The sequence below is a fragment of the Athene cunicularia genome (genome assembly GCF_003259725.1).
Source record: "Athene cunicularia isolate RWA chromosome 4 unlocalized genomic scaffold, athCun1 chr4_part1, whole genome shotgun sequence".
Classification (NCBI taxonomy): Eukaryota; Metazoa; Chordata; class Aves; order Strigiformes; family Strigidae; genus Athene; species Athene cunicularia.
This window is the reverse complement of record NW_020799098.1, coordinates 30002691-30029780: the sequence shown is the minus strand read 5'-3', so window position 1 is coordinate 30029780 and position 27090 is coordinate 30002691. Positions and strand designations below refer to the sequence as shown.

The following is a 27090-nucleotide window of genomic DNA, read 5'->3' as shown; positions in this document are numbered from 1 at the left end:
GCCCGGGGCTGCCCCCCCGTATGTAAACGAGGCAGGCTACCGGCGGCCCCGCGCGGCGCGGCCAGGCTGCCCGTCGTCCCCGGAGTTAGTCGAGGCGCTTACGTTAAAGTGCAGTTCACACCCATCGAGACCACCGAAGTGGGGTGGCTCTTAAGAGTTTTTAGGCTCCTGCGAGCCGCAGTTGTTTAGAGTCATCACCACGACATAATAAAACTTCTTTTCTACTTGACGTGTCTATGGCGATGTAAACCCGACTAGCTTCACTGTGATCCGTGGGGGTGCAGAGCTGCAAAATGAGGTTTGGGTTCTGCTCCGTCTGATATTCAAAGTAATACCGTTACGCACTGACATGCACTAACCATATTTTCAGTGGCGCCGGAAAGGTACATCCTCCGCGGGGGAAGACATGCACAGCCAAACACGTGCTAGTTTTGTAGCACATGCTTGGCTTCCGTGGTACAGACGCCTGTGCTTAACCTGCCACTTGCAAAAAGTGGGCTAAGTCACATTCCCGACAGGCTGGGGAGGGGGGCTTCTCTAAGCGCACATGCACTGAATAGATAAAACGATACGTTCTTTGGTCAGAGACGCGCAAAAGTTGCTCTGAAATTGTTTTGGACCGACGACAGAAAAATGTTTACATTGAGATTTTCTGTTTATTACAGCTGAGTTTCATATACTTTTACTGGCATCCCTACCTGACTCTCATATACTAATAATTCTATTTGGGTTGTAGGTGTTTCATTTATATATATATATATTTGCCAGTGTCCATCAAAAACATTTTTATTGGGAGCGATAGAGCTGCAGAGTCAAAGAAACAAAGCCATGTAACCAATAGTCTCATTTTAGGTTGCGCCATTTTTCTGTGAAGAGGCTGGAAAAAAATCTTACCTCATTTATGCTTACACATTTACACTGGTGGACATGGAGTTTCTTAGTTGGAAATAAAATGATTGATGCATTTTCATTGCTTTGCATCTTATTATCTCAGTTTTCATTGCAACCTTATTTAATGATTTTTCAATACACATTTTTAATTTTTATCTTTTTTTCCTGATGGGCACTTGACAAGTATATTTGATTTCCATGAGCTCTTCAATATCAAATATCCCCTGTGGAGGACACAACTGTAAACAGTAATACTAATGCTGTAATTGAAACCATAAGCAACTCATAAGTTCTACAGGAAGATACACACCTAAAGGCATACATGCTCTACCTCTGATTCTGATCTTCTAACTCATTAAGTATCAAAAATTTTAAGGGATGCTTTCTTAAGAGACATAAACATTATTGCATGTGTAAAGTAAAACAGTCTGTTCAGTTAGGTTCAATATACTTTTGCAAGTGCTCAGTAAAATTCTGTTAAAGATGTTAATGTTCCCATTTCTTTCTCTAATGCTTCTCTAACCTCTTTTCATTTTTCTTACTGTGAAGTGTAGAAGAGGTGGCGTCCCTATCAGGAAGTAATAGGATAACAGCTGTTTTTCTTCCTTTTTTTTGGAATGTCTCTTGAAAACCAGTTAATGCTAAACCTTAGCATTAACTGTATCAGTAAATTTCATTAAGCCCGTTCTTTTAATCTTAAAAACTAAGAAGTGTCTCTAAAAATAAGTAAATATGAAAGGTAGGTATGGTAGGTATTAAAGGGCAGTCCCAATCAGGCCTAAGTGACTAACAGAAATTTGATTTGCCACCAGAAAAGACAGTCTTTAGACCTCACCTTCAAATTATAAGGATGCTTAGGTAATGACAACTGGCCTGAGATAACTCGTAGGCATGGTCTTTTATAGGCAGATTAGTCCTGTGCAATAAATCAGATTACAGAATTTGGCCCTTATTTCATCTTAGATTTTAAAAATCAGTATATTCAAGTATGGCATTGTATCAAACTTAATTTTTGAGATTACTGATCCACAAAGATGAAGCAGCTGTTGGGAACATGTTAAAATTTCTCATATTTGAAATCTTATCTGTATACATAAAGATCCAGAATATTTGTTACATGCCATAAAAACATGCAGCATAATTTTTTTGTGCTTCATGTTTTGATGTAGCTGGTTGCAGCAATGCAGATGACTTTGCTGTTTCTGATAAATGGCTTAAAATGACTTGATAATTTGTATTACAGTGTTAAAAAGATATTACAGCACTGGAGAGATTTACTTCAGTGAGGATGTTTGTAACTGAAAAATTGAAACTCCATATGCTGGATCAAGTCGCCAGAATATTTAAGCATGTGTGTGAGTGGTGCTCATTGTTTCACTGAAACTATTCTGCATGAAAAATCAGTATGTGTTTCTAAGCAAGGTTCTGGAGCAGGCCCACAAGGAGGCACGTCATGAAAGATAGAAGATAGACTTGGAATTTCAGTATCTTGACATAAGCAACAACTTTAAAAGTGGTTGGGGTGGTTGGTTTTGTTTGGTTTTCTTTAATTAAACAGCAGCTGCTAGATTGTTGAGGCTTAAATTCACACTCCTTTGTAGCAAAAGTTAGAACTTGGCTTTTTATTGTCTTTTAATGCATAATATAATGGTGAACTGTGAGTTAAAATGAAAACCAGTCATAGTCCTACTCACAGGCTAATCAAGGCCTTCCACACACTAGGAACATTGTACCAGTTTAACTCGAGACCATTTTAAAGTGATTTTCATCTGGTTTTAACACATTTTACAGATGTGTTAGCAGTGAATTCTCATAATGTTTGAAACTTTAAAGCTGCTAAAGCTAATGCTGTTACACTGAAGTTGACGTTAACAAGGCTTAAAAGTGGATGTTCTAAATCATCTTTACAATCTGTAAGCCAGGGAACAAAGTCACTGCAAAGTCCACTGACAGCATGCCAAAATAAAGTCAGAGGATACGGGTAAGGAGAGGACTTTCTTCTTGGGGGCGGTGAGGGAGGAGGAGTACTTTTGAATTACAAATCTATTAAACGTCATTTGAGTCCTTGACCAGGACAAATTTGCAAAGTTAGTCTTGCAACAAGTGTGATTTCTGTTAACTTTTTGCAAAATTCCTTGGAAAATATTTTTTGGCAGTAATACTGTGTACTGAAACCTGAGTGTATCCAGCTTTGTACTGATTTTTAGAAAAAGTCTTTAAAAGCCCTCTTCTGTGCAGGTGGGAGTCCTATTAAGTCAGTGAATGCTCCTTGTCCCAACTCAGCAGGGTCTATGTATGGAATTTGTTACAAGAATCACAGTGAACGGAGAGTGGAGGCTTGGCCAACACACTTTTTTGATACCTTCCCTGCCACTGTCCACTATTAAGACCTATGCAACAGAACCCAAATAATCACCAACATAAGTTAAGAATTTTTACTTCTCTTTCAATCTGGTAAAAGTACTGGTTGCTTCCCATCAGCCATCCTTCCAAATACCTATACTCAATATAACGTAATGAAAGTACGTACATTTTATGTACAACCTCTTAGTTACAAGATAATTTTTTTAAAAGGCTATTTGGCAACCTATTCGTATCCTGTCTTACACCATTAATCTTTTGAACAAAAAGCTTAAAATGGCAATAGTACTCAGATGGGAATTTTCTGAGGAACATGGATATGCTACAGGTAATGATCCTGATAATTTGGTATGTAACATATTTACCTCTTCATCTCAAGAACCCGTTATGGGTTCAGCAGATCCCCCATCCCCAGAGGCCAGAACTGCAGTGTTAAATGTTTTAATTGTCTAAATGCCTAACTTTGTAATTAACCATGTTTCTATGTAAATTCCCTAGGAATATACTGGGTGTTTGTCTAGCTAGTGATTGAGTCTGTATACTGTTTTACTGGAATATTCACACTCTATGTGCTGGTAAAACATTCCTGAATACTTTCAGAGACACTTAGTGAATGTGGATGTAGTCAGACTTTATCTTTTAGTTCTACCTTGAATTACTTTTATAGGCCATTCTGTGTTGCTAGGTGCTGATAGCCCAGATCCACAAAGCTTATTCCTGCAGGAAGGGAGGAGGAGTAACACCTTTTTGCTGTGGTGAGCTGCTATATCTGCTCAGTTGTTTTACATAACTTCCTGCAGGGCTCAGGTTCCTGAACATTCGTTTTTGGAAAGTGAAGATAACGGATTTCCATTCTAACCAAATCTCTTAGACGTGCATGTCAGAAAATGCAGTTTGGTCTCAGCTTTTATTTCTGGATGTGGACTAACCAACTGGAATGAGATAATGTAAGAATGAGAGGAAAAAAGCAGGAGGGATGTGATGCCAAAATATATATATACACGAGGATGTTTCAGAGACAGCCATTATGTTTATTGTGGTCAACAGACTTTCCATTAAACGAACCTAGCCATAAAGTTGGAGACGTTTTTCTTCACAGTGACTGTAGTTGAGTCATCCATGTAGGCATGATCCAGCTCTCCCAGTAATTTCCACAGGATTGCTCTGTTCGCTTGTCTGCCCATACCTTAAATATGAGCCTAATGCATGGAGGGAGGGTTGTACACAGCACAGGAGGTTCATGTTTGGTAGTTCAGTTCAAATAAAGTGTTCTGGCTGCTCTTTTCTGTGGTCTCTTACACTACTTTCCTTGAACTTAAAAAAAAAGCAGGATTGTTTGGAGGGGCTTTTTATTAGGTTTTAATTTAAATCAGTTCTGTCAGTTGGTTAACTGCTTGGCCACATGAGTGCTTTGTGCCAACACAAAGGAGACCTTGCTGCAGGAGAAGGAACAAAGGTTGAGAATCTGGAGAGTGAGTCTTTTAAGGGACAGTGATGCTGATAGTGCTTGTGGATCCACCAACAATACAAGCATTTCTGCTCCCTGAAGCTCATTCTCCAGCATTTGGCCCAAATATAATTTGGTCTACCGGGAGATAAATCTAACAGCGCTATCGAAGACTTGTAAAGTGACCCACTCTTCTCAGTGAATGAGTGTGCTTTAGAGAAGAGTGGAACTTTTTAATATGGGTAGGAGTGGTGATTGCTCCATTTATCTGTCACACCTCAAAATTTAACAGTATTGCCATTTGCAAACTGAGGAGGAGACAGATTTGCCCTTACAGTAACCTGAATAGTCCCCTATTCAGTAATAATAATTAGTAAATTAATTACTAATCTACTAATAGTGTAATAGTAATAGTGTAGATATTTGAGGAAGAAGAGCAAAGATCTGTTTTCTATAGGATTGCTGCTCTTGTCATCATTACTTGGTGTTGGTTTTAAGCGGTATAATTTTCATGATGTAATTTATATTAAGATTCTCAGGAGCAGTTACATGGAAACAACTTGGTCTGACCTTTCTGCTAAAAAGGAACCATGTTGTAGATCTATGTCTAAGAAGGTCTCTCCTTCAAAACACTTTTAGTCCTACATGTAACCATTTAGCATGTTTCAGATGGTGTCCTAACTTACATTTAACTTGCCTGTAAGCTGGCTTTTACGGTAACAAGTGTTCCTAGACTAAATACTGTGTGACTGTAATAAATGTAAAGCTGTGATCAGAGGAGACCCACAGCACAAGCTCAGATGGATATAAAAATACACTGGAAGAATGAGTGGGATTAACTAATGTTATTTTTGAAGGTACTTTTTTTGAGAAATCCTTCACTCCAGTGACATCCATTTTGCCTGTTGTCACTACCCTGAGGGATGCTGTCAAAATGAGACAGACCATAGCTCTAGACAATCAGAATTCTAAATGTACAACGTTCATGTTACCCTGTCTCTAAGCAAAAAGTGATAAGGAATCGTAACTACAACTGCAGTGAAGAAAGATTGTCTTGATGCCACTTTGATTTAATTATCTCAGCATCCTACATATTCAAGTAAATTAATTGTTGTCTGTATAAATGGGAGTAGCACCTAAATACTAGATGATGCCAAATGCCCCATGCCGTTGACATCTCTTACCATCTTTGACCAAAAATAAATGTGAGCAGCAGGAAAGGAGGAGATAGCTTTCTGACTAAAGAATTACAAAAAGCAAGCTCTGCTTTGCAGCCACAACACAGAATAGAAGTGGAATCCCACACAAAGGGAAGTCTACCTTCTTTGGACCTTTGTTTGTCAGGTAAATCCCACTCTCTGGAAGTGTTCTGAGAAAATCTTCAGAAAGCCACTTGTGTTCTTTTTTTTCCTGTCAGTTCTTGCTTCATATCTACCCTCTAGTGTTGATACAAACAGTTTCCAAATAGAGACTACAAGTGTGCTCTGCGATTCTCTGCTCTGACCTACTACGAATTTAGACAGTTCTTTGCCTCAGTGCTTTTTTGCTGTTCTCACCTGAACAACAGCATTTAAAAACAGATACCTATGTCTTGAAATACCTGCTTATTTTAATAAATAAAATTAGTATTTTTTATTTTCTGGAAGAAAAGAACATTTCTGGGGGGACATTGTACTGAATGACAGCAAAGTTTTGGAGAGATTGTCATCCTTGTGCATCACTCAATTTTAAGAACAGTTTATTTTCTCTGCAGTGCTAAGTGCCTCCCTCAGGTTAGCCTTTCTTATTCGAGGGCAGTCACACTGCAACAAAAACAACCTTTGAGCTGCTCAAAGTTAGGGCTAGCACAGCTGAGAACTTGCTGGGCTGCTTCAGCTCACACAGAAAACCATTTGCTTTTTTTTCCCAACTGGGCTAGTCTCGTGTCAGGTTAGTGATCTGAACTGGTTTACAGGGGATCCAACAAGCATCAGCTTGCTTAGAGTAGCATGGAGCAAAGGGGATCTTCTTGTTGCAGTGTGTTATCAAATCAACTTGAGCCTTGCAGTCATGAAACAGGATGTAAAGCAGAACATGTAAGTGATCCATATTATCTTAAGTACAGTTATTTTAAAACTTAATTTAAATTTAAATTGAACTAAACTGTTTAAATGTACTAGAGTGAATTAGGGTTGGATCACACATTTTTCTGGTTCACATGTGGAAGGAGTAACCTGTGATTTTAGGCCTGATAGGAATGGTGAGGTCTTCAGCTGTCTCAGCATGTTATGGAAGGATACCTAACTGCTGTGATGGCAGGGACAGATCCCTTGTTCAAAGGCAGTAGTACAAGTAATATGTTGCAAGTTCAAGGATGTATCCTTGAACCAACTCATTGCAAAGAGAGAAAAAATATTTTTAAACCAACAATGATACTAGTATTACAAGCCAAAGAAGAAACCAATGTAAAATGTGAAAAGTTGTAGATAAGCATACACTGGAACAACTGTATGTCCATGTCACATACAGTATGATCAAAACCCAGTGATTCTCTAGGGATCTTATCTGACTTCTCAGAATTGTTTTAAAAATGCTAGTCAATTGACAGATAAAATCTACCTTGGTGGAAATTATTTACCTTTGTCATGTCTCTCATAAAAGAATTAACAAGAAAACAATTAACCATAGAGTGGGAAACAAAGGACTATATCCAGTAATATTTTTGTGTAAGATTGTATGTAGAGGGACTTGGATGGAATTTAGGCCTCGGTGTATAAAAAAACCTGGCAGCTGTTGCTGCTGCAGTAAGGACTTGACTGTTGGACTTCAGCTGTGCCCTTGTGCGTGCCCAGAACTGACCTAGCTTTGGCAGGACTGTGTGGGTCTATGCCCAGACATGACTGAGATCCAGAAATGAGTTGTTCTGCTTGAATACACTGAAAGGAAAACCCTGGAAATTCATGTCTTGCAGGCAATACAGGTTGTAGAGTACTTAGAGAATCACTAAACGAAGTAGTGGCTAGTAGGATTTTGTAGAGTATTGGTTAGTTTTGGCGTGGCATTTGTCACTTACCACATCACTGTTCCCTGTGTACTGTTTCTATGTTTTCTGTACTTCATTTGGTTACTGGACAAGGCAGACCCCTTGCCCAGTACAGAACAGGGATGAGAACCCATGCCTACACCTTCTAGGTGGGCATGAACTTTGTGTACTTTCTTTCAGGCTCATTGGATTCTCCAGTTCATTGCTGCACAGCACCATACCTTAGAGGGCAGATGGGGATGGTCCCCCAACCCAGCATAGGCAAGTGGTGGGGCCAGCATGCAGGTAAATGCTGATAAAGGAATAAGTGTTGGTTTTTCTGCACCAGCCTTGCCTAATCAAAAGGAAGTTCTCTTATGGCTTCAACTGTTTGGTTAATTGCAGAGGACCAACTTGCTAGGAAGGTTGTAGAGATGGTAATTGGAAATGGTGGGATGGAATTTTAACAGTACATACTTGCTTTGATCAGTCAAAGTGTTACTTTCTTCCAATTAAGTCTGTTAACTGTGGCATGTAGGTGAGCCAAGGCATGTAGGCAGAGATTGTATCTTTTATTGGGCTAACTGACATCATTGCTAAAAGCTCATAGTTATGGACTACAGTGGGAACTCATACCTTGTTTTAGTTTAAGAGACTGAAGGTGAATATATTAAAGGGGAGCAAGCAGGTGACCTACCCCCATAAATTAGTCTATTCAGTTCCTTACTGAGAGAATATCTTTGCATGCTAATTTCATAGAAAGTTCATTAAACCAACCTGTTGTATGGCTGATGGATCAGCATACAGCTGCGTTCTGTTGAGGTCTTGCATTTCTTCCTGCTTACAAAGCCTTTCTAACAGTAACTTTTTGCCTTCCGTTACTGTGTGGACTCTCTCTGTTAATAGCTTTTGGAAGTGGAGTATGGTGTTTTCAGAAGCACTTTTCTTAAGTGGAACAGGTGACACCTCTGTGGACAAAAGCAAAGTGTGTAGTTAGAGTGCACAAGTCAATGAACTGCTGACACTGAAGTTTAGCACATGATAGGTTTTCCTAATGTTGTCCTTCATTACGCTCTTTTGGCAAGCCTTTGCCTGGTGTTGTGTAAGTGGTCATTGTATAAGGACCAGTAGGAATGAAGCAGACCTTGTAAAAATCACTCACGTTTGAAACTTTAAGCTTTGCCTAGCTAGTGCCTTTTTTTGCAAGACATACTTATCTAATAGACAATAAATAAAAGTATGTTTAATCACAGAGTTAGTCCTCTTAGTACAGTTTCTGATGGTGAACTGAGCAGGTTGAATTCAGAAATGTGGTGCTTGGGTCTGTTTGTTTTCATCTGTCTGTAGACAAGACATCATTTTAGTAAAAACTAAACTAAAATCATCCCTCATTGTTGGACTTCTGGATTATTTAGGGCCTGACAATTCTGCCAGGAAATAAAAATAAACTCTAGACCTTTCCTATATCAGATTGCATGCTGTGTATTTCCATCCATCCGTTCATTTTTCCCTCTCAGTGATTCTATACCATGTCTTCTCCTTGGAATAGCTGTCTTAGCCTGTTTTATCTTGTACATCTTAGACATTACATGTGAGACATTATATAATTTCTCCTCTTGTTTACTGTCACATAGTATATGAGGAAAACAACCATGACTGTGTTATTGTCCCTATTTTCCTCTGAGCAACACAGGTAATTAAGACACCTTTCTAAAATCTTTTTGTCTTTTCCTTGCATGTGATTCTTACAAACCAAAGAAGTATTTTATGATGTTTACTTCATTCATACCAGGGATGAGGACTGAAATAAAGAAATTGCGGTTTTCCTTAGGCCCATATTTTTATCAGGACTCTTCTTTTGCAGATTGTTGGGGGTGAGAGAAGAATGTTGGTTTAGAGCTTGGTGTTAAATTCTAGTTGGTTTTTTTTAACCATTTGAGTACTGGAAAATAGAATCTGGCATCCCATTCAACAGCATTGTGTAGATGCTTTAAAAAGTCAGGGGCTCTTACCATCGTTCCATGTTCTTCTCTTGATACTCAGGGATCCTGTGTTTGTTGTAACATCTCCCACTGAAACTTAGAAGAGAAAAGCAAGGTGACTAAGTATTTTGCAGAGATTCTCAAGCACAATCAGTCATACACCAAAAAGCTTTATAGTACACAAGCAAATGAATTGGGACAAGTGACCTGGAACAGTGAGAATCTTCTAGAAAATCTAGGTGCTGCGTTGGCACATAAATAAGGGTAGAGACACATTTATTTGGTAGATGCCTCAAACAGCTTAATAACTACAGCTTCTTTTCTGAAAGGTTATTGTTTTACTGTCTCCTGCATCAGCACAAGATTACACAGTTCTTTTCCAGCATCCTAAAATGTAAACCAGCCAGCTTGGATCAAATATTCTTGATGTTGACAAATTCCATTCACAGCAGAAATGAGCAGTAATATCTTCAGGTTCTGGATTAGGAAGAAAATGTCTATCTTACAAATGTGACTGAGGAAAGGAATAAGGCAAGTAAGAAGCAATGGTGTCATTGCATGGCTGTGTAGATGTCATTCCAGCCTCAACTAATGGCACTACTCTATGGTGCCCTTGGACACTACATTAGGACCATGATTCATGACTGAGGACAGCTGGTTTAAGGATGGGTCCAGTGGTTTCTGCTCAAGCTGTCCATCTGGCCTCTGCTGCAGAAATGGTTCAAGTCCTCAGCTAACATTTGTGATGTTGCAAATTACTATCTAACACACTGAGAAAAATCAGAATTATTTCTGGTTTACTGTAACTCACTGAGCTCTAAGGTGCAGTGGTTAAGTTGCTTCTACGAGAGCATCTGATCTGCCTGGATCAGGGGCAGGTGCCCCTGTAGATTAGCTGTGTGGTTCCTAGATCAGGGGTCTGTTGATACTAAAATAGAAGCAAACTATTTAGAAAACTGATTCTGCTTTAGTAAAATTAATATAACAATTACAAGTGCTCAGATAAACACCACTGCCCTGGATTTTTCTCTCTCTTGTCTGTGATGTGAATTGAATTAATGAAGTTTGCTCTATTGGAGCCCTTGCACTTGACTTAATTGTTACAGATTTCCACAGTTCTAAATGGTACGAGCCTTCAGCTCTCTATCCATAAGACTTTACATGCCTGATAAATCACCTCTAAAACCTGCCACGTATTCTGTCACCATTTTATATATCTCACTTAAGCTTCCAAAAGCACAAGGATTCTCTAATAATGCTGAATGCTTCAGGTGCTTTCACTTTTTATGTTCTCACTTCTAAACTCCTCCATTTCTGTTCACTGAGTATTGCCTACGTGACCATGCAGATACAGGGTCTTCAGTTATTTTCCCTCCCCCTTCTGGCCACATATTTCACCTCCTACAGGTCAACAGGCAACTTTAAGTTTCATTTTAAGTGCTTTATCTCAGCCCTGAAGTTTTTAGTACCTGATAGAAGACTTGAACTTTCACATCCCCAGCTCGAGGGACCCAGAGGCTGTCTTCTTAAAATACAGTCTACTTCATCATAAAATCTCATTTTTCTCCTGGGATTTCCAAGATGCTCGTTTTCCTTCTGCAGTGCACGGTATTCATATTTTAGGTTCTTGTACTTTGTGCGACATTGTTTCCAGTCTCTGTCTATACCACTTTTCATTAATCTCCTGGCAATTTCCTCAAATATTTCTTTATTTCTTGTGGCCCCTTCAAGCATTTGTTGTATCTTTTCATCTGACCATATGTTTATGAGTGCTCTGACTTCATTATCACTCCAGTGTTTTCCTGCTCCAGTATCATTAACTGTAATAACTTTAAAGTGATTTTGTGCTTCTTCCAAGGGAATGTGATTGTCTGAAAACATAAATGAAACAACAACTAAGTATTGCTGAATATTCATACATTAAGATGTAAGGGCAGTTAATGACTTGGTAACAAGCTGAAGGATTAATTAATATTTATAATAATCTCTTGATTCAAAAATCTTATAATTTTACAGTGTTAAATCCATACATGATGACATTCCTCTTCAGCATGCAAAATATGTAGCAAGTGAAATCTCTTGTTTCTCCAAGGCATCTAAAATTCTACATTTTGTCAGTGTAATTTTGTTGCTGCTGTTGTCAAATTAAGTGTATCCAAGCGCTACATGCAGGAATGCAGTAGGCCTTAAACTTTAAAGCAACAACATAGCAGCATTGATAAGAAAATGCCTTTCCAGTATGGTTTCAACTTAGGCAAGGCAAAATATCATGCAAATGAAAATGCTACTCAGAATTAAATAGAAGAAAAAAATCTTACCTACATATTCAGAAGTAGGCAGATGCTGCTCATCAGGTATGTATAGAATGCAAAGTTAAACTACAGTTTTAATTTGAGTTTTGCTTGTGACAGGGAATAGAGCTATGAAACTGATTTTATAAGTTTAGTGATAAAGCTAGACTGGAGTCAGAAGCAGAAAAGTAGAGCTATGTTTACAGCAGAGTTTTGGTTGCTCCAGCTTTGGTACTGAAATTACAATGAGATTTTGTTTCAGAATAAATGCATGGAAATTAATACTCACCTGTCCCAACCATTCGTTTTGCAACTGGCGTACAAGATCTGTCTTCTGAGGTAGTGCTTATAGAATCATCATCTATAGAAACACACAGTTTTAAATAAAATAGACTTGGATTTAGACAGATAAATTGCTAACGTTGTCATTCTCTGTGGGTAGCACCTATCTTTAATTAAAAATGTCATAATCCAGTAGTCTAACCCATTAGTTATAGCAAGTCTTCTACCACATGTCTCCCTTAATCAAATTATTTATTGACATTTCTTGTAAGCCCTATCTTTCTTTTTGCCTCTCCATTCCCCAAAAGGTAGCTGTGGATGCAACACAGACTCAAAATACTTGGTTAATCACGTAGGCTTACGTGGTTGGTTCGTATCTCACATATAATTCAATTTGCATAACATGCTTGTATACACTGGTTAGGACAGGTGTGCCTTACAGTTTTTTTCCTGGGCGATGTGGGCAGGACAGGCTTGGTGAGGCTTTGGTGCCATTTGTAAGGGCATGCGTCTGCAGATTCACTCACACCTAACAGAGCTTGGACTGCAGCTTTTCCCTTTGTGGGGTCATGCACGCTCCCCCAGTTTGTCATGAAATGAGCCAAGACTTGGGCCCTAGAAGACCACTCACTGTCCCCCTCTCGAGTTTGGAAGCTGTGCCCATGACTGCACAGATGCCTCGGATGTGATGAGGAGGAGTGAGAGGCGTAGGCACCTGTTGGCAGACCTGCATGCTGTGTGGCTTTGTATAAACTGCATTTCATGCTGCTGATGGGGCTTTTCTCAGATCTTTGTGACTTTCCCTGGTACATCAGACAGAAACTGAAGAAAGACCTTTGTTCCTTGTTCTTACTTGTCTTCCTCTATTCAGGACTCCTTTTGACCACACACACACACACTGAAGTGGTTTCGAGTCCACTTTAGTAAGCTTCCATGGTGAGTTTCAAACCTGGGCTTTGAGGCATGCCTTACCCTGGGAGGGAGGGCAGGGGGAGATGTTAGGTTTTGTGGGGAAGGTTGCATATGTCTGCCTTCCTTTAGGAGACAGCCATGTTTATTTACTTTGGGGTGAAAGTCTAGTCTCTGATACAGAACTTTTGTGATGGAGATAACATAAGCAGAAGAAAAACTGGAAAACAAACAATTGATTAATGATTTTGTGGAAATCTTTAGCTTCAGCTTAAATTGCCCTTTCTATATGTAGGGATGGTTCTATCCAAAACTATTCTATGTGGCTTAAATGACAAAATAGGGAAGACTGAAGAACTATATTTTATTCTATCAACATTTGAATTCTCCACAAAATTACATCTTTTAACAGGATAGAAACATTATAATATTATTTTTCTGCATGACTACATGCCAGGGTTTTTTTCCTCTCTGCAGAGCTGAGGCTATAATAGCTTTGCACTCTTTTGCAGCATAAAAACTTCCCTTCAGAAGCAAAATTCAGGAGCCCTCAGAATTATTGAAATCATCTATGGACATAAAAACCCAGACCTGGTGACTCTGGGCTCATTTCCTCATGCCTGGATTCTCGGAGGCTGAAAGTTCACTTTTTTGTGGAATTACTTTTTGGGTTGGGAGGGGGAGAAAGACTAGTTCTCATTGTTTTGGTAGGGGATGTCATAGACCAATTACCTTCAATACATTTTTTTGGTAAAGGGTAGAAGTTAATGTTCCTTACATGTTTTGAAAAACTGAGCGCATGGTTTAGACTGTTAGAAATAAGAGATTGTTGGTAAATAAGCAGGTTCATTTGATGTGCTTTCTATAATGGTACTTGCTAACATATCCACAGAGTAGTCCATGCATTTCTATTTGCTTTATAAATTCTTTTCTCTCTTTTTTTTTTTTTTTTTCATAAGCTATATGCAGGAATAAATTTTATGCCTGTGATAAACAGAATCAGAAATTATACTCTCATAAGCATGTATATGTGATTTACTTGGGGTACTAGAAAAAAAAAGTGTTTTTTTCATAAACAGGCTACCTCATAACTCTTAGGAAAATCTTGCATCTTCCTTTAATAATTGCAGCTATTGGAAATACAATCCAGGACCAAAATGGAGCAGTAAATCTACTCCTAGGCTCTTAAAGGACTTTTTTTTTTTTTTTTTTTTTTTCCAAGCTATTACCAAAAAACCCCCATGGCTTTCATTTATATGCTCATTCTCTCTACCTTGCTGGCTCTCTAATCTCCTTCTGCCTTTGGCAGTGGAACTTGTGTACTGCTGTCTTGTGTGATTACTTGTGTGATTACTGTCCTCAATTGGAATTGTGGAACTTGTGTGATTACTGTCCTCAATTGGATATTACATGACAGGAACAGGGAATTTGTGTGTATAAGGCAGCCAGTTGATTTGCATGACATTTTCTTCTGTGTCATTGTGTATGAACTCTTTTCTTTGCATTAGTGTGACCTAGCTATGTCTCTGAACTTTCAGGGACACAGATTTACTTTATCCTCAAAGTAACTTGTGGTTCTGTGTGTTGTTGCTGTGATGGCATTGCTCTGATGTTGTCCTCAGTGTCATACTCGTTACAGTTGTCTTTCATAATCAAGATCAGCCTTTGCAAACAGTTGTAAAAGCTGTGTTGGATAGGGTGTCTCAACACCCAAACTCGGGATTACATAATTGCTGAGAAGCAAGCTCTTGACTGGATCACAGAAATAGTGATGCATACAATGGAAAAGGCCAAAGAATTGTTGTTCACAGAATCATTACAATAGATTTTTATTCTTTCCATTAACTTCAGGGTACAAAGAGCACTACCATAAAGCATATTTTGATGCAGGATGTCATGTCAATAGATTTCAATATCATCGTTATTTCTTCTGATGCCTTTTTTCCATGACCTTCCATGGTTTCTATGCTTATTTATTCCAGAAGATTAATGTTCATACTGTATTCTAATGTTAAATTTTAATACTTTTAATAAAACAAATCTTCTCCTGAATACTTGTCACTGAATGTATGATTTCTACATATTGCTGAGGCTCTGATTTGAGTTCTACTTGTAAAATGATTCAGAATATTTATGGCAATTGTTTGATAGTGAATAGTCTGAAATTAAATGCACTGTCATGAAGTATTTTGAAAAGACAGACAAGGTATAAACTGTTCAGTGTTTCTGAGACAGCTATTTAGCTCTCCAATTTATTCTCTCTAGCAACTATGTATGAAAAAGAACAGTATTTGTGTCACAATCAAATGCAGACTTATCACATCTAGCATAATGGGGAGCGTGTTGTCTGGAAAAATATGATCTTACTATCAGCTGGGGGAAGAAGAAATAAGTGTTTATACATTTTTGCACTGTAAAATCAAACAAAAACCAGATTTTATCACAACCTCAAACTACAACAGATACAGATATAATGTGCAGAAATAACATATGAACCTTAGAAATCTGCACTTCCCAGTAAAGTAATGTTTTGTTCTAACCATCAAGACACAGTCTTGACCTACCTATGTCAATTGTCTCCTTCTTTATTTGTGTAGCTCCCAGAGCTGCCGGGGTGGAGTTGGTGAAGTCCCCCTCACCTTCAGGGATTTCTGTAAAAAAAAAATAAATTTACAGAGTTCTTGTTAACTAAACAGGTCTTGAGTTATGTCTTGAGTCTCACCAACTTCAGAATGCTATTAGTGATAACTATTGTTAAAGATTTCATCTCTTAATACAGTAAAGCTGCCACTTTTCTGCAGTAGTGGGCTTAAGAGCAGAGTATGTGCACTTATATATTAAAATAAATACAGAACACCACTTTAAAAGCTGTATAATATAAGTTTATGGATTAAATATGCAAAAGTTATTTAAATCTGGATCAGAATTTGTAGAATGATTTGCTGATTATGGTTGTAAGATGTGTAGTAACTCGTGAACCTCTATGAAGCAGAACAGGCAAGACAGTGACTTTCACAAGGGGTGCTTCAATACGTACTGAAATTATTGAAAGAATCCCAAGCAACTGATGCCAAGAGTCACTGAATTAGCCCCAGAAAGGGCAAGGACCCTGACATTGCATCAGGGTGCAGTGCCTGGATGATGGAACTGCAAGGCTGCCTGCCTGCATGATAAAGACAAACTACTAAATGACTGTCCTGAGAGCATCCCCCCTGCTGCAGTTTGTGAGGGCTTTACATCATGCAGTTGGGCCCTGGCTCTGGACATGGTGACAGAGGTGTCCCTGGGCTCCCCTCTGCAGGGAGGAGATCTCTGTTCCTCTGCCATTGGCCCTCTGGTGTTTAAGGGACAGCTCCACCCCTCCCAGATGGACCGATGGACAGGCGGATGATGCAAGTGGTCTTTCCAATCCTTGATCCTCGTTTCCAGGTGAGGACACTGCTGTACAGAGATTAAATGGTGAAGGCCACACCGCGGATCGATGGCAGCAGTTTCTGGCTCCCAGCCTGTTCTCAGTCCATTCAAGAATATTGCCCCTAAACATTGAGCAATAAAGCATAATCTAGACCCATTTTATTAAAAATTACCCCCAAATCAATATGGCCTTGTTTGCATCGGACATTCTTTGTGATGTGACCAGTGTCATGTGCCTGTTTTTTGTTTTTTTCCTTAGTGAGCCAAGAATGTGGATAGGGAGCCTGGCTTTTTTTCTAAGCCACCGTTCAGAGCTTTTGGAGGGAGGGCATGAGGAGAGCAAGACTGCGCCAAACAGGATAAACCATCGACAGTTTCTGGCATGGGTAAAATACAGTGGCTCCATCCACATTGTTTAGTGAAGCTATAGACAGTTGCCAGCAAATATGTTTAATCTCTACTTAGTGTTTGAAGCATTGCTCATAAGGCCACTAGAGCAATGCTGTCGCAGTCTTTCCTTTTACCCCCTCAGACTGATACAAGCTCTGTTCTCTTTTGGCACTCTGTCGCTATCACTATTTATCCTGTTTTCTGGCTCATGAGGCAAGATTATTAATTTGTCTCCTAATCCTCACTCTCATGTGTGCCTCATATAAAAGGGGAGTTGGAAATGTCAAAGCTAGAGAAAATTTTCAGTGTGTGGCCTATGTTTACTCTCCAACAGCTTGCATAGCTGCTGCTGTCTCTGTCATGCAGATTGATGAGACTGGCTATAGACAACTTGGATTCAAATTTAGGAGTTTGTGTCTCCAGCCCAGGTATGTATGCCTTGGGCTAAGCCAGTGAATCATCAAGAACTTTTCGGTTTGCACTTCTCTGTAACACTCTACTTAACACCAGCCTGGGGCATATGTATTAAAATATTATCTTTTGTCTTAGTATCTGTACATTTTAAAATTCCAAGCACACAGCTGTAAGTGTTCAAGCCAACATAATGCCTTAGTCTGTACCAACTTAAGGTCTTAACTTTAAACACCAGATTTTTTAAAAGCCCTCGCTTAGGAATGTATTTTGTCAGTGTCATGGCTTACTCCAAATTTGTTCTGAGAAAGACATACAGTAAAATATGCAGGGCACAAAAAATCCTAAAAAATAATGTAAAGAAAAGGCATTTGTTTGAAGCAAAATACTTGCTGTAGATGTTTTTTTAAGAACATCAGGCTACTGGCATTCGTAACAATCTTGTTTTCATCTCCACTGTTGTTCCCTGGCACTTCAGATTTAATCAAACACCGATATACAATCTGTGGTCGTACTGCAAAGTCTGACCCATGTGGAATGTGCACGTACGACTGACTGCTGCCTGTGCAAGCTGAAGTAATTGGCCTTTCTGAATAGAATTCTGGAATTAACTGTCCTTAAAAGTGATCTCATAAAATAGAAAACATTAGTCAAAATAACTGAATAAGGTTTTATCTCCAGATTGTTTTAATATGGATATGTTTTACCAGAAAAGAGAAAAAATTACATTGGCCCCAGCCTTTCCTAGGCTGCTTTCACTAAAACCTGTATGGGTTTGTGATTGCTGTGATGCTCTTGCACCCTCTCCTGGCCAGCCTGTTGAGAAAGTGGCTTCATGGCAGCGCGGCCAGAGAAGGGTCAGTAAACTGCTACAGTCCATAGGAGAACATGTAAGGATTTATGTACCTGTCTTTTCCTTCACAGATGGACATTTGCTGCCCTTTGAGTGGTAAATACATGTGGGTAGAGAAGGAAAACAATAACATCCAATAACTAGATATTTTCCTGAAACTGGTATATTTGTCTTTTGACTATTGCCCTCTTAATTTTTTCCTTATGGCAACCCTGATAGGACTGTTTATAAAAGATTGGCAGTGGTGACAATGTTACGGTGGCTAGTAACTCAGATTCACATGTAAGATCGTGAGAAGCACATGCACTTCTGAGGCAGCTTGTGCACCTCTGTGCATTTATGCAACTGCGGTTGTCAGAAAGCAGATGTCTGCCCAGGCTAGCTAGTATATCTCTAGACAAGTGTATGTATAACTCTGACATTAGTACATAACTCCATGTACTAATTAGGTAGATATCCTGATATAAAGTTTAACAGAATTTCTAAATTATTATTTATGTCAAATTGCGTTATTTTATATTTTTTTTAAAGGCACAAGTATATATAAATTATAATTAGATGTTTGGTGAGAAACAGTTTTCTACCGAAGTTCTCTTGAATATTGAGTAGTCCTTAAGATGTCACATCCTAAAGGCTATCAATTGTCAGACATCTAGTCATATCAAAGAACCAGTGTAATACATCACTGCCTGATTTTCTTTTTCACTATTTATCAGCAAGTAAGTTTATGAATACAGAGGTACATACAATCTCTTTACTTAGCAGTTTTTCACTTTAAATTTGTTTGAACTGTCTAGGAAAGGCATGTACCACCATCAGAGAATAAAGGGTCTCCATGATACTGTAACATAAACAGTGTACATCTTTTCTCTGCTTTATGTAATACCTAATTATGTTACCATTAATAACATTAAAGTCTAGGTGCTTTTTACCACCTGTGATAAAATCATTTGAGTCTGTATTGTTCATCTGGGAATGAGAGAAAGAATTTTGGAAACAGAAACTGCATCTCTTTGTGATAAGAGTGCTGTGGTTTTGCTTTTTTTTCCCCACAGAATTTTGAACAGTAGTCTTTAGAGTGGATAGGCTGAGCCAGAGACACTTCTGAAATACTTGCTATTTTAATCTTTCCTCACAAAATCAGATCTCCATTACAATTACCCATAAACAAACAAAATATACAGTTAAAATGCATATATTTGAGAAAGGAAATGGTAATCAAGGTAAGATGTAGATGTCTTAACACCTACACTTATCCTAAAGGAATGTTCAAGTGTCAAAAATGAGTACTCAGAACTTTACCAGAAGTAAATAACTTGTTGAAAGTTTGCAGTCCAAAAAGTTACAATATTACAAGCTGCAGGCAGTTGAAAACTGTCAGATGATACTTTAGTGGCAGTGCTGAATCTGTGTAGTATTACAGTTCATGTCTGTGTAGTAATTTTACTTGATGATGGGAAGAAATGGAATTTTATGCATTTTACAAATAGTCTTAACTAGATCTCACAAAGTACCATTTATGATTTCTTACATATTTTGTCTGTCTCAAAATGAGGTCCCTACAGGCAATGCACTTTTCATGACAACCTGTTTTTCTCCAGTGAATGCCTCAAGTGCCCATGGTGATCTGGTGAAAGGCCAGTTATATATTTGTTAGTAAATTTAAATTAATAAATGTAATTGCTCTTGGATGGTGAAACAATAATGCTACTGTCCAGTATACCTCAAATAACCTCTCATGATGTCTTTACTTACTTGTCATAGCTGTTTCTTTCCTTATATGCAGAGCTGCCCGATTCTCTGGAGTAGTATTTACAGTAACATCATCTGTCAGAAGATTTTTAATTTGATATTAAAATCTTTCAAGTTCACATTAGACCATTTTAAATTCTGTAAGACTACTCCTTAATGTCTAATTTAGACCACATTCTTCCTCTTGCTACTGAAAGAGATCATGAGGTCCTCTATTGTAGAGTCAAGCCTTTGAGACTGTGTCTCTAGCTGAATGTTAAATTCCTGCTTTCCCTGAAAGTTGTAAACTTCAGATGTAAACCAAATTTCTTTATAAAGAGCATATGACCTTCATATTCAGTGCTAGTAGTGATACTCTGAAATGAAGTTCTCATCCCCTAACATGAGTATTTACACAATTATATTAAATGCTGATCACATTATATTGTGAAAAAGAGAATGCTGTTACTAGTTCATGCACAGGAGACTGAATGATTCTAATCCTTGGGAAGACATAGTTTAAGTAAAAGTAAATGCAGTAATACATTGCACTCAACTTGCTTAAAGCAATAGTTTATTCTTCTTTACATCTTGGGTCATGAATCTTTGAAAAGATTACTTACTAGACTGTTTTTATCAAATTCAGCAGAACACTGTAAATGTGCGCATATTCCTGTATTGAAAGTATGGTTATCACTATGACATTATCTCCTGCTTATAAATTTTTTAGGCCTCTGCATTTTCTAACTGTAATTACAACATGGGTTTATTTTAGAAATACATCTTAACTAAATTTAGGGATTTATATAAAATAGAAGACTTTTCAGTTTACCTGAGTCAGAAACTTTCTTTATATCTGCAACCTGTAGGTCTTCTGACATATTACTAACAGAGTCCTCTTCACCTGTGTCTCCAGGCATTTCTGCATAAATAATGCTATGTTAATCAGGGCACCACATTTGTGTACTACAGAAGAACACCTGTGCTGTGTCAAATCACAAGATCTGTCCAACCTAGGATGCTCTTTATGCCAGCAGGCAGTAGTAGATGCATTAGCAAAAAGCCTAGAAACGGCAACTACAGAGTGAATCTTCCCCCAAAATATTCTCATAGTTTTCAGCCAGAGACTGTGTGTTCTATTTTTCTTGACTTCTTCAATTAATTTACTAACTTCTAGTCTTATATTTGGCCACAGTAATATCATTCCCTGTGTAGGATTCTTATTGTGTGATAAAGAGGTTTATGTTTAATTCTGTTCTTAAACAACAGGCACGTTTCTGGTTGAACATACCAATAAAAAATGTTTTAACTCCTGGGTAGTGTAGGTTCATCAGTCTGTTCTTAATTCTGCATTAATCCATCCATTACCAAGTTATTTTTCAATAACCACACAAAAATAAAGGCAAGCTCTGCCAGTATTCTTGGTTCTATTCATTTTGCTGTTTTCACAATAGTTGTCTCACTAGTTTGTGAGTCTTGCTCCAAAGGCCAGTAAAACTGGGCTATTGGGGAACCATAAGAGAAAGACAGTTTAAATGTTAATTTTTTAAGCAATGTCTATAACAACAGGCTTCTTTTGCTCAATGCATTTATGTTTCCAGTAACACAGTCTGACCATCTCTCTGATCCATTTTTAAATCTAAGATGTAAACAGTCTCTTCTGCCATGATTTTGACTGGAATGGTCTCTCTGTATCACTTTATCATATCCTATGTTTTAATCTTTTTTTCCTCCTTTTGTTTCTCAGTTCTGTTAAAAAAAAGTTCAGAGCAATCACTGAATTTGAAAGATGACCATATAATGTAAACCAAAACTAATAGACAAAATAGTAAATTTCTACTCTTTTTTTTTTTTTCCCCCAGCAAATTGGTTAATCTAGCTGGTTGCTTTTTGGGGGGTTCTTTTAAGGTTTCTCTAGTGCTGGAAAACTAAAAAAAATAAGTGATATATGGGTAGCTGAAGTACTTACCTATGGAGTCTTTTTCTGACTTTGCTTCTGTCCATTCTGGAGGCCTCTCACTTTCATCAATATCTGATTTACTTGCTTGTTCCATGGTGCTGTGCCCCAGAATAGCATCCAGTTCATTAAAAAATTTCATACTTTTACTTGTACTCCCTGAGTCTTGGGCACTTTTTACACTCTTGTATTCATGTTTCAGATTTTTGTATTTAGTCCTGCACTGCTTCCAGTCCCTGTCAATTCCAAACTTTTGAAGTCTAGCAGCAACCTGTTCAAATATTCTTTTATTTCTCACTGTCCCCTCCAGTTGTTGCTGGATATTTTTGTCTGACCATATGCGTATCAAAGCTCTGACTTCATTAACAGTCCAGTGTTTTCCTCCTTCATTTGCTACTGTTGGAATAAAAGCCGGTGTTTTGGAAGCCTGTATTGCTGATGTTGGGTTACCTGCATCGTGTGGGGTAGGGGAGAGACACAGATACGGGTTACCTGCATTGGGTGGTTGGGGTGGGGAAAGGATAGAGAGAATGAGAATGAAGTATGCTGTTTCGTCATGACTTGTTTCTCCAAAGAAAGATGGAGCAGAGGTGACATTAAAATGAAGCTATTTATTGTTAATTTGTCAGCATTTTTTGTTAATTCTGATAATCATCTTGAAAACCGATACTGGCAGTTATAACGTGCATGTACATTTAATTAAGAGGAACATTTTTTTTTCTTCTGTGCCCAAATACACTGAACTTTTACTTGTAACACCTTAGAGAATAACCCATGAGCCATTTTGTCATTCAGACATTAGAGAGTAGAAGAGTGCTGTTTGGAAGATACAAAGTGCTGCATTAGCACAGTAATAAATTGGTTCCTGAATCACTGACATTATCATCAAGACTTATCTTCTACATTCATGCTGTACCTTTGGTTTTACACACATGGAGAGATTTAAACCGCATAAGGATCTGAAGAATCTGATCCTTAACTCTTAACAAAGCACCCGATTTGTGGGGAGCTGAGGAATGGAAACTTTTGCCTTAAGTCAGACAAGAACATTTATGTGATAATGAACCTGGTTCTCATGGTACAGAACCTCCACCTTCCTCACTGCAGGTCAATCAAAAATATTTGGCAGCTTTTTTAGTAAAAATTAAAGTCTTGAGTTATCTTACTCTGCAGAACTAATAAATTTTTACATTTTCTCCACTCATCAACTTTATAATACTGGGAGGTAAAGGATACCATGCAATTACTTAAAACACTGAAATATGATCTCTCATAGTTTTTTGATGTTTCTTTGTTTCTAATTATGAATTTCATTTAAGTTTTCATTTTAATTAATTAGTTTGGAAAGTAGTTTCTCATGCTTTTTCTAAATCTTTGCAAAAATAACTATTTAAAAAAAAAACAACACACAATTCTGGTGCTTCATCAAAGATAGCAAACATGAAAGTGCACAGTAACTGACACAGTTTTTTGCAATCATACTGAAGTGATAAATGCCTTTGCTAGTGTCTTATTCCAAAAGGGCAAGCAAGGTTATGGGGGTTGGATACTTTATAGTCGCTGAGCTTTGAATGCTGGCAAAAATATTTGACCTTTGCATGTACATACAGTGGAGCATACTTGTGTATAACCATCTGTCTGGGGACAAACTTGTCCTAGATACAGGCATTCTTTGCTAGTCTCAGTAATTCATTCTAGTTGTGAAAAAACTGTACTAACAGATATAGTTTTTTCCCTGTTCATCCTGTGTTAATTGGGACTCTGCAGCAACCAGCTCATTGATATGTTGTTGAGGAGGGTAATTTTCAGGTGACATTTCAATTATGCTTTCTTTATTTCTTCCTGGGGGAACGAAAGAAAATGCTTGTTTACAGGTGAATGCAACCATAAGAATTGCCATGGTTGACAACTGCCAACATCAAATAGGCTTCATGCAGTCTCTGCTCAGTGCTACCAGGGGTATTTCAATTATCTGTATTTCTGGAGTGGTTCATTCTTCACTACCAGAGAGTGCCATGAAGACCAGAGAGAACAGGCCCAGGGGAAGAAAAGAGGAAGAAGAATGCGGAAGGTGCTCCCTGCAACTTCCCAGTCAAAGCCATAGAGCATGGGGCAGTCGGGGAGGGACAAGGTTTCTTTAGTTTTTGTGTAGACCAGTATTTCTCACTAGGAAGTTCATTTACAATGGAGCTCACTTCTGTTGTGGGTATTAGTTCAAATGAGTTCTAGTGATTCGGTGTAATGAGCATTCATTCTGCTGTTTGCGGAGTGGAAAATGGTGGCTTTGTTTGTTCCTCGTTCCCTTTAAAAAACATTGTGATTCAAAATATCCTACCCACAGACACTGCTTTGAAACAAAGTTGTTACAGCCAGTGTGAAATTTTTTTTTATGTCTCAAATGTATTTTAGCTCTAATTTATTGTAAATTAAGATACACATTATGCTTTAATTTGAAAGATGTGTTTATGCCATATTTGATTTTTTCCTAAGCTTCCTCAAAATAAGAAATCTGCTGAAACAAAATTATTATGCAATACAGATACAAAGAACTCAATGTTTTTCTTTCAGTGGTGTCTGAAATAGTGCCTGAAATCTAAAGACTAAGAGAGGCACTAGAGGAAGACATTTTAATATCAGTACATACTTGGGAGCCCATGCAATTGAAGTTATTTTGCTGGCTTTGTAGAAAGCAGGTTTCTCAGAACTGAAGATTTTTTAGCAGGCCAAATTAATCTGCTTGGCAGTATGTTGCAAAAAAATTGATTCAGATACTTACTGCAAGAAAAGTTTTGTTCATATATACGTGCATATAATTCCATGTGAAATTCTTGTATCTTCTTTAATTTCTTGTTATTGAACACCGGGCAAGATGGGTGTAGTGTGTAATGTAAAAGCTGTAGATTTAGATGGAGCATTGTTTTCTCCCTGAATATGACACCTTGGTGATTCTGCAGTGAAGGTTATTGTAACTGGACTGGTATGTATGCTAGAGCATAGAGAGTTTGTGAAAAATTGAAAAAGCATGTAGGAAATTCAGGACAGTGCTGCTATTCATCCAAGCATGGAATCAATTCATCAACTGCCTTAATTCTGTCTAAAATATGTTCGGGTTTCTCCATTCCCGTTAGCAGCCCCTTGAAGGGGCTCACATCTAGGATCTTCTTCCTGTTTCTGGTTTGCCAGATTTGTGCCTTTGCTCTGTAATAACTTCCTGAGCCAAACTACTATGGTAGGACAGTTTCCAGATGAGATGTTTTATGGCCGGTGGGACTAAAGCACTGCTGACCACCCCTTGCTTGGAGAGAGGATACAGTTGCTTTGAAGACCACTGCAAATCTGGGTTGCTCAGGACAGGTCTGACCTCTTCATTTCCTGGCTCAGGCCATTCACTCATGATGCTTTAAGCAGAAATTACATGACTTAGAGAAAATCCACAAGTTGACATGGATATGACACACCTCCATTTTGTGTATTTTCCACTAGCATTTAACAAAAGTAATGTGGTTTATATCATTGAGCTATAGCATGGCATGCATTTTGAATGTGAACAGTGGTCATGCAGGTGTTGTATCATATACAGCGTATCTAGTGATGCATGAGACTGCTGAGTGCTAAATCTGGGAAGGAGATGGTGCAAAAGTGTGGCTATTTTAAAGCTACGTTGATCAAAACCAGAATGACAGTGTATTTAAGCTACTAGAAAGTGCTCTGACAGCCATGCTGCTTTTTAGTTATTGATCTCTCTGCACCATCATACTATACCTAGTTGAACTGGTCTGACATGGGACATAAAAAGTAGTGGATCTCCTGGAGCATCCTCATCATCTTCTAAAGAAACTGATATTTCACCTGGGAAGGAAAGAGTTTTTAAATGAAAAATAGGTATGGACTAAATTAGCTTAAATTAGTTTAAGTAAAAATGTCCATACACAATGAGATTATTAACTTTGTAATCTCCACACTTAATTTGTATTTAAATTACATATAAAATTAATTTGGCCTGTCCCCATAGGGGGACATGAGTTCTAAGAGGTAAATTAAATTATTTTCTGTCTTGCATATGAAACCTCTTTGAAATATATTTTAAAATTCTTGTAGAAACCGGCTTGATTCTAGTGACTTTTATGCTTTCCTAACTCAGTATTTGGGTTGGATAGCATATTAAAAGTATAGTTTGAAAGCAGGTAAAGTAAGAGATGTACAAATATAAGTGAACTTTGCACATGGATTCAGATAAACACAATTCAACTATGCAACAACAAAAAAAAATATGCCAAGAATAATATTTTTTTAAGAGTATGAAGAAAACAAGAATGTTCTGCAAAGAGTTTTGGAAATCTATGGAATTCATTAATGGCATAGGGAAAGCAGGAAACTATTCACTAGACAACAGACATATTTGTAGCTGACAGGATTCAGTCTAGATTTTCACACTATAGCATTCCTACATTTGTTTAAAAAGCAGTATTATAGCGATTGCTAAGTAAGTTTAGAAAGCAGCATGTCAGGTTCTGAATCAGCTAAATTTTCACAGAGTACAGACTTTTAAGTTGTTCTGTGGTAACACACTCTATTCAACACACCATGTTGAGAGGATTTTTGAAATGTTGGTTCACTGTATGGGGAGTTGAGCTACTGTCAGCTCCAGCCAGGTAGGTCACACAGATCAAAGCTACCTGTTCAAAGGTACTGCGGTGGTTCCTCACATGGAACAGTAATGAGGTGCGGCTAGAATGCAACCTGGTATCCCTGACATCGGTGAAACTGAAAACGGGATTAATTTGAAAACATTATCCTAAATCCTCCTGACTTTCAGCAAGGCTCAGAATGACTCATAGATGCAGTGGCCTGATCTCTTGACTGCTCCCAGCTGCCTGCCTTGCTTCTGTGGCAGGAGCCTCTACCTGCTGCAGGCTGGCCCACGGAGGGAAAGGGGGGCTTAGGCCTCCACCTCTAGTGCCAGGACTGGCGTTTTACCTCTTTAAGAGCTGCAAAGCAAACTACGGAGAGGGGAAATAAATTCTCTCTTGGAAGGCTGCTGAGTGTGCCATGGGTGCTAAGAGGAACAAGTTTAATTACATTGTATTATTAAAGAGAAACTATTATTTTAAGTAAATAAGAACAGTTACCACAAAAGGATGTTAGAACATTTGAGGGGGGGGGGGGGAAG

At 38.2% G+C, this 27090-nt stretch overlaps 2 protein-coding genes across 2 annotated transcripts in view; both read right to left on the bottom strand.

The window, feature by feature from the left end:
- The window catches only part of PAICS (phosphoribosylaminoimidazole carboxylase and phosphoribosylaminoimidazolesuccinocarboxamide synthase), an 18467-nt gene extending 9896 nt beyond the window's left edge, over positions 1-8571 (bottom strand). The window contains exon 1 of the mRNA XM_026846654.1: positions 8478-8571. The gene's annotated coding sequence lies outside the window, so the exon portion shown is untranslated. The remainder of the gene's footprint in view (positions 1-8477) is intronic.
- The window catches only part of LOC113479039 (trihelix transcription factor PTL), a 29996-nt gene continuing 3954 nt past the window's right edge, over positions 1049-27090 (bottom strand). The window contains exons 2-10 of the mRNA XM_026846653.1: positions 25683-25769; positions 21933-22412; positions 20796-20885; positions 19988-20059; positions 15729-15815; positions 12263-12334; positions 11152-11553; positions 9713-9778; positions 1049-8668 (exon numbers count right to left, since the gene is read on the bottom strand). Of these exons, the coding sequence (XP_026702454.1) occupies positions 8454-8668; positions 9713-9778; positions 11152-11553; positions 12263-12334; positions 15729-15815; positions 19988-20059; positions 20796-20885; positions 21933-22412; positions 25683-25769 (1571 nt within the window). The 3' untranslated portion in view covers positions 1049-8453. The remainder of the gene's footprint in view (positions 8669-9712; positions 9779-11151; positions 11554-12262; positions 12335-15728; positions 15816-19987; positions 20060-20795; positions 20886-21932; positions 22413-25682; positions 25770-27090) is intronic.